General features: G+C 37.7%; 1 protein-coding gene across 1 annotated transcript in view; it reads right to left on the reverse strand.

The window, feature by feature from the left end:
* Positions 1-1,027: 1,027 nt before the first annotated feature.
* LOC132541273 (multiple C2 and transmembrane domain-containing protein 1-like) overlaps positions 1,028-13,943 on the reverse strand; it is a 39,227-nt gene continuing 26,311 nt past the window's right edge. Inside the window, exons 4-5 of the mRNA XM_060201022.1 lie at positions 5,442-5,539; positions 1,028-3,028 (exon numbers count right to left, since the gene is read on the reverse strand). Of these exons, the coding sequence (XP_060057005.1) occupies positions 2,957-3,028; positions 5,442-5,539 (170 nt within the window). The 3' untranslated portion in view covers positions 1,028-2,956. The remainder of the gene's footprint in view (positions 3,029-5,441; positions 5,540-13,943) is intronic.

The following is a 13,943-nucleotide window of genomic DNA, read 5'->3' on the forward strand; positions in this document are numbered from 1 at the left end:
TAATTTTTATGGCATTGTAAGACAAAAAAAGGTCATATAAATTAAAAGTCTTTCTACAAAAATAACTTATGCATGTAAAACACTTGGTAATTTAGAATAATGGTCACAATAAATTGAAACTCATTGGAGATCAATTAAATATTTGCTACACCCAAGCCCATTGGGAAAGCACAGATATACAATCATTAAGTTCCATCAAACCTTTTACCTTGTAGCTTCTACAGCATGTAGCTACTTTTGACATTTAGTATATATCTTCATTGCCATTGCCCATCTCCAGGGCTTCATTGCTCCTCAATGACTGAGTAGGTAGTTAGTAAATATGTCACAAAACAAAGTCTCATAAAGAATATCTCAATCCTGTTTATTCTAGTGCACAGAATGATTCAAAAAGTAATGAAATCCCTACATAATCTATTTGAGTCTATAAAACAATACCAAAATGAACAAGAGGTACTGTTCTTTTTATAAATGAAAGACTATGTATTTCTTACTATTATCAAAATTAATGGCAACAGTACTAGTTTGGAATATGAATGGCCTTCAGTAAATTTACTCACTAAAAATACCAAGGAAGGTATTAAATAATTTACATCTTCTATATTGCACATTGCAGTAGATTTTAGAGTGGCATCTTATTCTTGAAAGGATGTCATGAAATAGTCATGTAACAAATCTTTCCAAAAAAAAAATTAAGCAGCTTTCAAAAGGCAAAATTGTACCTATCTGAGAAAAGGAAAGAAATAGTTAAATTCTACCAGAACATGGTTACTTTTTTTTTTTTTAATATGTGAGTTTAGTGTTTTCTAACATTAATGAACATTCCCTATGAATGCCCCCTCTATCAATTTCACTGGATATTAATCCCTCTGAAGACATAAGTACTTTATAATATAAAAAGAATGAAGGTCCTAGGGAAAATCTTGTTTGCCTAAAGCAAACCTGGGATTCTCTAAGTAAAGTGCCATAAAAATGTACAATCTTTTATCACTCCTCTTTGCATCACTGAGATAAAAAAAAATACTGATTATACATAGAAAAGATTTTTATTGAATGCAGTGAGTGTATAGTCAACATTACCACTGAACTCAACATCTGGGATTTGATAGAATGAAACAGAAATTAGTCATCTGTTAATGGTTACTATCCACTAGGTACATCTGAGGTTGCAGAATGTCAGGCCTGTAGACATTTGAGTAGACATCACTGGCACAGAAAATAAATCTCATACAAGATACAAAAAAATAATTCAAATGATTCTGCGAATAAACTTTTTTGTAGTAACATCAACTTCATGGATTATTATGCCTTAGCAACAAACAGTGATGATATGTGGATATAAGCATGTCGTTAGAAATATGATAGGCTAAATCGAGCATATTGAGCTCAAAGCCTTTCTATAGAAAGGATTTAATCGACATTCTTTCAAGCATAGTGTATAAACATCAAAATAATTCTATCATAAGAAATAGTATTTAACAACATAGCTTTAAAATAAAAATACGTTAAAATCAGCTTTGATGAAATTTAAAGACTTTTAAAGAATTTTCCATACAGTGAAATATATATTTCTTGTTTCTGACTTTTCGATAATTTCCCACAAGAAACCATTTTTTATCCTTGTCCCGGCCTAGTATTAATAAAGAAGTGCAAAACATTGTCTGTGACAATTGCAAACAAAGTTTGATCCCCTACCAAGTCAGGGAAGTAAGACATTCTCAGCAATTATCTTTCTCTCCAGAGGTATACTCCCTTAATATACCAAGGAATTAGGTACAAAAACTACCATTCAGAGTCTTGGAAATGCACTTTGTAAGTATAGATTCTATAGTAAGTAGTGAAACATTTTTAAAGGCAAATTACCCCTCCCCATAAGTAGTTTATTTTACAAAATAGGTTTTCATGCATCCATATTATGAAGAATGATTATTTTGCCACAAATGAATGTAATGAAACACTGACATGTCACTTAGCATTCTCTACATTAAAATGCACACTAACAACACATATCAAAGTATGAATTAAAATATTCAGTAACCTAATGAAAAAGCATAACTTTTTTTTTCCTGTGAGAATACTTAAGTTAAATATTTTTAGATGCACAGAGAATTAGTTAATACCAAAAAGCAACATGGATTTAGTTAGATTTTTTGACAACAGAACTGGGCTGTTAATGTTCCAACTTGGTGTAAATTAAAGTACTGGTATATATAAAAGTTCATCTATAAACCTGGCAGTATTTATGTGTAATCCTGTAGAGCTTTAAAGGTTTTAAATGGAATGATAGAAGGGCTGAACATTTTCTTGTAGGATTTCAGAGTGTGGGTAATTCTCTTGAGAAGGTAAATGTACTTTTTCTCATTAGCTTAAATTCTGTCTCAAATATCTAAGTCATTTGCACAGGAATGAATGTCAGAATCTGAATTTAGAATTTATGTTAAATTGAAAAGCATCTGTTCCATTATTCAGAGTTTGGGATTCCCCTTCCCTTACCCTTTGAAATATACAAAACATAGAAAACTGTAATGGATTACTTTTTTGGTAAAAAATAGTCACATAAAAAAAACTTGAAATCAAATAGACATTTACATTTTATATAGATTTAACCAGCACACCTGAGCATTTAATCTAATATCCTGGTTCCTCCACTGGTAATTAGAGAAGTATCTCCCAATGTTTCTATTCTTACATCTGCTGTCCCCGTATCTTACATTATTATCCACAGCTAAGGAGGCTTTCATACAGCAGTAGCTAAATCTTCATCAAATTGATTCTGTACAATGGAAGTATATTTTCAAAAACATACGCTTTTGTACACTATTTACAAATTTTTTTCCATCATGATAAAGAGGCAAAAAATAAATAAAAAGCAGAAAGAAAGGAAATGCTGCTGAGGCTGAAGGTTTTTCTTTTATCTTCTCACACAGATGCTGGTCTCCTCAGTGGTGGGAGTTGACTAGCCAAGATTGTTTTTCTTCCTTTTACATGGGCTATGAGAAGGATCTGGTTTCAGTTCTTGGTATTGCACCTGTTTAAACAGAGTTCAGAGAAAGACTGGTCAGGTGGCCACTTTCTGGCAAAGGAAGGAAAAGCAAAGGAAAGAGAGACGGTGTGCTTGGGGGTATAAAAGTGGGAGGGGAGGGGGGCTTACTCTGGAAGTTATATGAAACCTGCAGCTGGGATGCAGAAAACAATGGAATGATAGAGGAGTCTGTCCAAATCTACTAGAGAGCCCTAATAATGAATTCTGATGATAGGCTGGGCTCTTCACTAGTCTATAACACATTACATTAAAAGTAAAGTGTAGTCATATAAACCACTAGTTAATTAATATGAGAGGGGGAAAATTAATTGTATGTCTCGAAGTTTTTAAAACACAGACTGAGTCTTCTTAATATATAGGCTGTGTATTTGATATGTGTACTCTCTCAAAAGCCTAGACCAAGTAGATCAGAGGCAACCAGTGGCACAGCTATTTACAAGATACTGGGTACTATACAGCAAACTCTAACAAAAGGACTTTTCAAAGTTAACCCAACTACCAAATAATGTGATGACAACATTAACTATCCATTATCTTTTTGAACCCTAAGACATCTTAGTGGAACCTCACATCTCCACTATAGAGCCTATATTTCCCCCAGTCCTGGAACCTTAGGATAGAGCCCAGTTTCCTGCATGCCTCTCCCAATCCACATCAAAGAATATTGCATCTACTGATCGCAACCTAATCAACGCAACGATTGCCACCTCAACATGCTTCAGCTCAGACTGTGTCTAGAGACTTCAGGTGTGGAATGACAACCCTTCAGCTTCATTACTCGGGTGAGACCTTTCCTTTCATAGCATTCTCTAATTCCATCCCAGGTAGATCACTTTCTAACAAAGTCCCAAAACTTAGATATACACCAGGTTCTGTGAGAGAGAGCATATGTTCACACGTATCCATAAACAAGTGCAAAATATATACCTGAAAGCAGAAGTACACTAGAGTTTGCAGTGAGTACCCCCCCCAATACTTCCTCTTCACTATTTCAACCTTTGGGTCCATGATTGCTCAACAATTTGGCTTTGTATGTTAACTCTCTTTTCAGCCACCAGGTTCCAAATGCCATCAGGATGCCAGCCAGGCTTCCCTGGACTGAAGACCCTACCAATATGTCCTGGAGCTCTGCTTCCCCAGAGACCCACCCTACTAGGGAAAGAGAGAGGCAGACTGGGAGTATGGACCGACCAGTCAATGCCCATGTTCAGTGGGGAAGCAATTACAGAAGCCAGACCTTCTACCTTCTGCAACCCACCATGACCCTGGGTCCATGCTCCCAGAGGGATAGAGAATGGGAAAGCTATCAGGGGAGGGGGTGGGATATGGAGATCGGGTGGTGGGAATTGTGTGGAGTTGTACCCCTCCTACCCTATGGTTTTGTTAATTAATCCTTTCTTAAATAAAAAATAAATTAAAAAAATAAATAAAAAGTAAAAGCCAAGCCATCCCACCTAGTTTGAATGGCTGAATAATAGTTGGTTGTTTCTTGATTAATGTAGACATGATACAGATGTCTAACCCCCATCCGGCCTACTCATATGTCTGAGATACCATGAACAGTTTAACTAAAAGAAGGTATCACTGAAACCCAGTTTAAAAATAGCTTTCATTTTATTCTAAAAAAAAAAATACTTGGTGGTTAATTGCCATCAACATAAAAATTCAAAGTATTGGGATGCGCCCAAGACTTCAAGACACAGTCACTTGAACTGGGAGACTCTCTCCAAGTTTTTTTGTTTGTTTATTTTTCCTCCAGGGTTATAGCTGGGTCGGTGATGGCACTAAGAATCCACTGCTCTGGTGGTCATTTTCCCCCCACCACACCCCATTTTATTCAATAGGACAGAGACAAATTGAAAGGAGAGGGGGAGACAGAGAGAGAAAGAAAGATAAGATACTTGCAGACCTGCTTCACTGCTTGTGAAGCGTTCCTGCTGCAGGTGGGGAGCTGGGTCTCAAACCCAGGTCCCTGTGCGTAATGCTACCTGTGTTTAACCAAGTGTGCCACCGCCCCTCCAAGTCTTCAAGAAGTAGTCACCTGGACTGGAACAAATGTCTCACCAGATAGATAGGGTCCCTTAACCAGCCCAGATGAATGTTCCTTGGAAGAGGATTGTCCCTGACAACCCAGATAGGTCCTTGGTGGAACCCTCTGTCATTCCATTTCCCATTGTTTAACATAGCTCTTGGATAACCCATCTAGTGGGTTCAGTTTCTCAGCAGTAAAATCTGCTATAGACTTTATTAACTTCACCTGATTCTTCTAAAATCGTTGAAATAAAGAGCAAATTTAACTTAAGACCTGATTCTTCTAAAATCGTTGAAATAAAGAGCAAATTTAACTTAAGACCTAATGCTGCACTACCCTAAAATATTAATTATGCAACCTACATACCACTTGTACATCTGATGGGACTCTGGAGAGGAAGTCAAGTAGTTCATTGTTATCAATTGCATATGGACTCCGAAGCTTTTTTGTGAATTTATTAATACCTGGAAAAGCAACAGAACAAAGGTTAAAACATTTAATTTTTAGAGTTCCTAAAAACATTTCTGGCAAAAGTTTTGCAGCAATTTAAAGACCTAGATAAGGCTACTTTTCAGTGTTGGTTGAATGAACTGATAAACCCAATTTTCCCCCTCCCTTCCTTCTTCTCTTTCCTGTTTCTCCTGCCCAACTCAGAAACAGCAGCTAACTTTCTCCTCTCATTTAGTGCCTCCTTTCTGTCAGGAAGGACCTTCTATTTGAGAGACAAAAGGCACATGGCAAGGTGGAGAAATGACGGATCTTTTTTTTCCCCTCAGTGTTAGAGTACTCAGCCAAAGATGTCTTCATTTTGGACTGGAATTATTTTTAAACATATAATTTTTTTAAATGAAGGCATAAACTAACATACAACATACTATTTTCAAATGTATAACATAATTTGACATTTATATATAGTAAGTATGACATGACTATAAGAAATTTTATAAATGAGGCAGAAAACAGAATTAGCAAGATCGAGGATGAATTAGAGAAAACTAAGAAAGAAGTAAGGTATCTCAAAAAGAGATTAAGAGATACTGAAAATAACAACAGAGACCTATGGGATGACTTCAAAATAAATAATATATGCATTATTGGCTTGCCAGAAAGAGAGGGAGGGGAAGAAAGCAAAAAGAAGAAGAAGAAGAAGAAGAAGAAGAAGAAGAAGAAGAAGAAGAAGAAGAAGAAGAAGAAGAAGAAGAAATCTTCATCTAGTCTCAGAAGTTTTTCAAAATTGTAATAAGGTATTATTGCTTTTTTTTTTTTTGCCTCCAAGGTTATTGCTGGGGCTCCACTTCTCCTGGAGGCCATCTTTTTCCATTTATGTTGCCCTTGTTATCGTTGCCTTTGTTGTTGCTTAGGACAGAGAGAAATTGAGAGAGGAGGGAAAGGCGGGGGGAAGAAAGACAGACACCTGCAGACCTGCTTCATTACCTGTGAGGTAACCTCCCTGCAGGTGGGGAGCTGGGGGCTCAAACCAGGATCCTTATGCTGGTCCTTGTGCTTCACACCATGTGAGCTTAACCCCCTGCGCTACCGCCCAACCCATGCCTATGGATCTTATACTTTACAGCATCCTCATGACTTTTTTTTTTCCAAATTTTACTTATATTAATGAAAAAGATAAATGATAGCTAGATAGCCAGGTAGATAGATTATAGATAGATAGAGTCCAGGGCACTGCTCAACTCTGGCTTATAGTGGTGCCGTGGATTGAACCTGGAATCTCAGAGCTCCAGGCATGAAAGTCTTTTGCATAACTATTATGCTAGCTCCCCATTCCAATTTAATTATTTCTATAACTGGAACTTTATACTTCTTCATTCCCTTCAGTTATTTCACCTACTCACTAGCCTCTTGCTGTTGGAAGCCACAAATCATTCCTCTGCGTGCATGAGATGTTTTTTTTTGTTTGTTTGTTTTTAAACTTCACATATAATTCAAATCATATGGTGTCATTCTCTAACTTCTGTGCCTAATGGCTATCTTTACATGTGAATACAATAGTTTGTACATGCATAACATTTCTCAGTTTTCCACATAAACAGACTCTCCACACTTTGAAGTCTACCCTTTAAAAATATACTTTTATTGAAGTAATACAAATTTCAGTGTGCATTGCCGTGAATATTTCACTGTGGTGACGACCACCCAGTCTGGTTTCTATCCATATATATCATCATATTCATAACCCTCTTTTCTTTTTCTACCCATGTCTTTCTCTCTTTCTCTCTATTATCTTTCTTTACTTGCTAGACATGGCCAGTTGAGAGGGTAGGAGAAGACAGAGACAGAAAAAGAGAGACATGTGTAGCACTGCTTCATCACTTGCAAAGCTTTCCCCTGCAGGTGAGGATCAGGCATTTAAACCCTGGTCCTTGCAGTGCGCTCAACCAGGTGCAACCCCACCCGGTTGGTCCCCTCCACCCACATCTAAACCTCCTTCTTTGAAAATCACCAGTCGTTTTCCATATCTGTACCAGAGAGTTGTTTTGGTTTTGTTTCATATATATACACATACACATACACATACACATACATATACATATACACACACATCTATTTGCCTCCAGGTTTATGGCTGGGGCTTGGCTACCAGCACTACGAATCCACTGCCCCCAGAAGGCCATTTCTTTCTTTCTTTCTTTCTTTCTTTCTTTCTTTCTTTCTTTCTTTCTTTCTTTCTTTCTTTCTTTCTTTTTCTTTTCTTTTTTTTTTTTGAGATAAAGAGGAGAAAGAGAAAGACACCTGCAGATCTGCTTCACTGTGAAGTATCCAACCCCTCTCGCAGGTAGGGAGCGGGGGACTCAAACCCAGATCATTCCTCAGATCCTCGCACTTAGTACCATGTGCACTTAACCAGGTGCACCGCAGCCTGGCCCCCTCCACTGTTTATATTTCACACAAGTAATATTACACAGTACTTGTCTTTTTTCCTGATGACTTGTTTCACTTATCATAATACCCTCTAAATATATACAAGTTACAAATGATTTAATTTTACATTTTAATAACAGTAGTATTCTAGCATATATATGGAGATACAACCAGAAACTGAATTGTTATATCATAGAGTAGTTCCTGGTTTTTGTGTTTTTTTTTTTTTGAGGTTTATACTTTTTCCATAGTGGTGCTGTACCCGTTTATATACCTATTACCTTTGAACAAGAACAAGGTTTCCCTTTTCTTCATATCCTCATCACAGTTGGAATTTGTTTTTAATGCAAGTCTCTCTGACAGGTGTGAAGGGATACATCCTTATGGCTTTGAGCTCCATTTTCCCTAATTAATGATGAGGAGCATCTTTGCATTTGCCTGCTGGCTATCTACCTGCCCCTTCACATATTTTTTATAGATTTTATTAGTTATTGAGTTGTATGTTATTTCTATATTTGAAAATCTTTTTTGGATGTGACATATTTAACATATCCTCCTATCAGACAGATAGCCTTTTCATTATCTTTATGGTTTCTTTTGTTGTGTAGAAGCTTTTTAGTTTTGGGAGCTGCAGCTGCCATGAGCTCCAAGACGCAGCAGCTTGCAACCCGGGATCCGCTGGATAGGCCACCAGGTTCCAGATGCCAGCATGATGCCGACCTGACTTCCCTGGACTGAGGACCCCACCAATGTGTCCTGGAGTTCCGCTTCCCCAGAGCCCCACCCTACTAGGGAAAGAGAGAGGCAGGCTGGGAGTATGGATCAACCAATCAAGGCCCATGTTCAGCGGGGAAGCAATTACAGAAGCCAGACCTTCCACCTTCTGCATCCCACAATGACCCTGGGTCCATACTCCCAGAGGGTTAAAGAATAGGAAAGCTATCAGGGGAAGGGATGGTTTATGGAGAGCTGGTGATGGGAATTGTGTGGAGTTGTACCCCTCTTATCCTATGGTTTTGTTAATGTCTCCTTTTTAAAAAAAAATTAAAAAAAGAAGCATTTTAGTTTTATGCAGAGCCATTTGTTTTCATTGTTTTTTTTTAAAGTCAGAGTCAAAGAAATCGTTAATACCAGTGTTAAGCAGATTGCTATCAATGGTTTCTCTTGGCAGTATTTTGGCTTCAGGCCTTACATTCAAGTAATTAATCAAGCTAAATGTGAATGTTCTGAACTCACCAATCCAAAAAAAATGTATAATACAAAACACAGGATGGATACAAAAGTAATCAGGAATCATGTCTATTATGCATATAGGAGATTGACATCTGGATGGAAAAACAAATTTAGGTGATATAGGCTCAGTAGGAAACGCTGCAGCCAAGCTTTCCAGGCAAAGAACACAGAGAAAGGGACGGGGTTGATTATTCCAATATTAGGTAAAATAGGCTTTTAATTAAAAGACAAAATGATGGAATTAGTAAGGGACAGAGATAGATACTATATAATGACTAAAGGATGAATTTAAAATAAAAACCACCCTCACTATATTTACACTTAATATGGATATATTCAAATATACAAAATAAACACTAACTGACCTGAAGAGACACACTGAGAGCAACAAAGTAACAATAGGGAGCCTTAATGCATCACTTATAACAGAAGGCATCATCAGACAAACAAATCAACAAAGAAATAGTGACCTTAAATGTGGCAATAGGTAAGGTGGACTTAACAACTAGAGATAGACACTTTCATTCCAAATGAAATGAATATGCATCATTCTCTAGAAAACAAGGAACATTTGTATATAGACCATCTATTGGAATATAAACATAATCTCAGTCAATAGGTGAATGCTGAAATTGTAAAAAAATGTCTTCTGTTCACAATGGCATGGGACTAGAAATAAGCTCCAAAGAAGGAAATAAGAAAACACTCAAAACACATGAAGGCTAGACAACATGCTTCTGAATAACATTTAAGTTAACGAAGAAATAAACATGAAATAAAAATGATCAGCAGTACAATAAAAATGAAGGAGCAAAAATGGAATACAGCAAAACTAGCATTAAATGGGATACTTTAGCAACATATGCACACATTAACAGAAGAAAGACCTTTAAAAAAAATCCAATACTATATCTGAAGGACCAAGAAAACGAACAACAAAAATATGCAAAATAATCAATAGGGGTAAATGATAAAAATCAGAGCAGAACTAATATGTAAGATGATATAAAATATCAAGTAAACCAGATACCATTTATTGAAAGGATAAATGAAACAGCCCCCTTGTTAGGCTTGCTGAAGAAGAAGTCTATATAAAAATAATCATAAGGAGATGGTATTATATTGATACTGAGAAATATGATGGATCATAAGAGAACATTATGAGCACTTTTAAAATTTATTTTTAATGACAGATACAGAAAGATACACACAGACAACTATCAGAGGACTGCTCAGCTCTGGCTTATGGTGGTGCTGGTGATTGAACCTGGGACTTTGGAGCCTCAGACATGAAAATCTTTTGCATAACCATTATATTATCTCCCCAGCCCATTGTGAGCACTTCTATGAAAGCAAATTGAATAAGTAGAAGAAGTGAATACATTCTTAACATCATACAACCTTGTAAAAGCTGAAACAGGAAGCAATAGAGAGCCTAAACAGGCCACTTATAAGTGCAGAAATTGAATTGGTAATCAAGTCTCCCCAAGAATAAAAGCCTATGTCCAGATGGCTTTACTACTTTAAACAGGAAATTCTATTTATAGAGGCAAATTAACTGTGGTGATCAGCAATCTCTAGACAGGGTAACTTTCCCCAGTAGTTGCACCTGAAACCTTTTTTTTTTTTTTCTGCCTCCAGGGTTATCATTGGGGCTTAGTGCCTGCACTAGGAATGCACTGCTCCTGGTGGCCATTTTTTCCATTTGATTGGATAGGACAGAGAGAAATTGAGAGAGATGGGGAAGACAGAGAGGGGAGAGAAAGACACCTGCAGACCTGCTTTACCATTTGTGAAGTAAACCCCCTGGGGGGGGGAGCTGGGGGCTCAAACCTGGATCATTGCACTTTGCGCTTCATACTATGTGCACTTAACCTGGCATCTAAAAACCTTATTCATAAGTTCAACCACCTACAACATCAGAATAAAGATCCCAGTGCCCCAGAAACTGATTAATTTCACAACTAGCCAGGACACTAAAGAAATGGATCACACTCTCCTGGTATAGTCATAAATGGGATCGCTTCCTTGACTTCCTATTCCTCTGACTTACTGGTTGTGTATGGAAATGCAAACACTTTATGTATTCATTTTTAAATTTTACTACCAGGGCTTATCCACCAAAAGACAAAGAGTAGCATCTTGGATCAGAAAACATAATCCTACTGTTTGCTAGCTACAGGAGATCTACTTATTTCAGAAAGCCAAACACACTTTCAAAGTGAAAGGTTGGATAACAGTCATACAACCTTATGAACCACAAACAACATAAGAACAGCCATACTTGTATCTAGCACAATAAACTTTAAGGTAGATCAGGCAATGAAAGACAGAGTGGATATTACATAATGATCAGGGGATTTGTCAATCAGGAGGGTCTAGAACTCATTAACATATTGAAGTGGCACCACAATGTACAAAGTAGTCATTAAAGAAGTTGAAGGGAAGTCAGTAGCAAAGGAGTAGTAGCAGGGGAGTGGCAGCAGGGGAGTAGTAGCAGGGGAGTGGCAGCAGGGGAGTGGCAGCAGGGGAGTGGTAGCAGGGGAGTAGTAGCAGGGGAGTAGTAGTAGGGGAGTAGTAGTAGGGGAGTAGTAGTAGGGGAGTAGTAGTAGGGGAGTAGTAGTAGGGGAGTAGTAGTAGGGGACTGCAATATCCCATTCTCCCAAATAGACAATTTATCTGAAACCATACCAGACAGAGAATCAGCAAAACAATTCCTAGGAAAATAGCAGCATCAGAGTTCTTGACTTAGAATTATACTATAGGATCACAATGTCAAAACTTGTTTGGTACTGTAACAAAATGGACACTTGAATCAATGAAATAGAACTAAGAATTCATAAATAATCCCTCACATATGCGGGGAGATAATTTATGGCAAAGTGATCCAGAACATTAAATGGAGAAAGGAAAGTTCTTTAGTAAATGATGTTGGGTAGGTTGGGTAGCTACATGCAAGAGAATGAAACAGAGTCACCACATGACCACATGTCACCACGCACAAGAGTCTCCCCACTAGGTGCATCAGACTTTATAAAAGCCCTACAGAGAAAAGGAAATGATGAACACCATAAAGAAGCGAGCCAGTGTATAGCAGAAATATCTGCCAATTGTGTTATCTCAGAAAGAGCTCATAGTTTTTGATCAATAGTATTGACTATAAGATTTCCTACAACTAGATAGCAAATGACATCAAGAATTCGTTAGGCTTGAAGGACTTCTCACATTCTATCAAGACTTGAAAAAAATGGGCAGGTGGGGGGGCATCAGTAAGACATTTTTCAATAGAAGACATATACATATAGTCAACAGGCACACAAAAAGATGTTCAACATTGCTAATCATCAGAAAAATGCGAATCAAAACTACTATGAGATATCATCATACACCTGTTTGAATGGTTATTATCAAAAGGATGAGGAAAAAAGGTCTTGATAATGACGCACTGAAAAGGGAACCCTTGTATATTGTTGGTGTAAATATAAACTGGTTCAGTCACTATAGCAAAATAATATGGAAGCCTGTCAAAAATTAAAAGTAGAACTACCATATGATGCAGGAATTTCACTTCTGGGTATTTATTCAGGAAAAGTCAAAATACTAGCTTTGATGGGGTCAGGAGGTAGCGCCGCAGGTCAAGCACACATGGCATGAAGCGCAAGGACCAGAGTAAGGATCTCGGTTCAAGCTCCCAGCTCCCCACCTGCAGGGGGATGGCTTCACAAGTGGTGAAGCAGGTCTGCAGCTGTCTCTCCCCCGCTCCATCTCTCAAATTCTCTCTGTCCTATCCAATAAAAAAAAGGGCAACAAAAAAGGGCAGGGATAACCTTTAGGAGCAGTGGATTCCTAGGCCAGGCACCGAGCCCCAACAATAACCCTGGAGGCAAAACAAAACATCATCAACAACAACAAAATACTAGCTTTTAGATTTTGGAATCAGAGCTTTACCCATGGAGCAATTTCAGCTTCCTGGGCTTTCTTATTCAGATAAGAGACAAAAAGAGGGTGGATGCCACAGAACGTAGCGGTGGGCCTCCAGTCTAAATCAGGTACATGGCAAAGCAGATATCCGACCAAGTGAGCTGTCACTCTGTCCCTAAAAACACTCATTTGAAATGACATATGTGGCTGCAGCGAATAGCTCACTTGGGTAGTGCACAACCCGGCTATAGGCTCAGCCCCCACTGTACTGAAGGAAGTGTCTGTGCTGTGATCTCTTTCACCCTCTCAATCTCTGTCTTTATAAAAATATATGAGATGGCGCATGTACTCAGTGTTTACTGCAGCATTATTTAAATAGACAAGACCTGAAAATGACCCAATGAATGAATGGATAAAGAAAATATGTATATATAGAGAGAGTAGACTAGTATTCAGCCATAAAAAGAAGGAATTCTTGCCATTTGTGAGAACACGGATGGATTTTGAGGATATTTTGCTAAGGGAAATAATAAAGGTAGACACTACATGACTGTATTTATATGTGTAATCTAAAAACAATAATAACAACAAAACCAAACTCATAGATACAGAAAAGAGACTGGGAGTTGCAAAAGGAGTAGGAGGTGGGATGTGAGGGGTGGCGGTGGCAGTGATATGGGGTCATAATCAAAATGTACACATTGTAGTTACGAGCTATATTATTAAGATGCAATATACAACACAGTGACTCATGTTTCGTATTGAAAGTTGGTAATACAGTAGACCTCAGTTCACACAACAGTAACAATGTTTTCATGTTTCTATAACTGGTACTAA

Source organism: Erinaceus europaeus, chromosome 11 (assembly GCF_950295315.1).
Source record: "Erinaceus europaeus chromosome 11, mEriEur2.1, whole genome shotgun sequence".
Taxonomy (NCBI): domain Eukaryota; kingdom Metazoa; phylum Chordata; class Mammalia; order Eulipotyphla; family Erinaceidae; genus Erinaceus; species Erinaceus europaeus.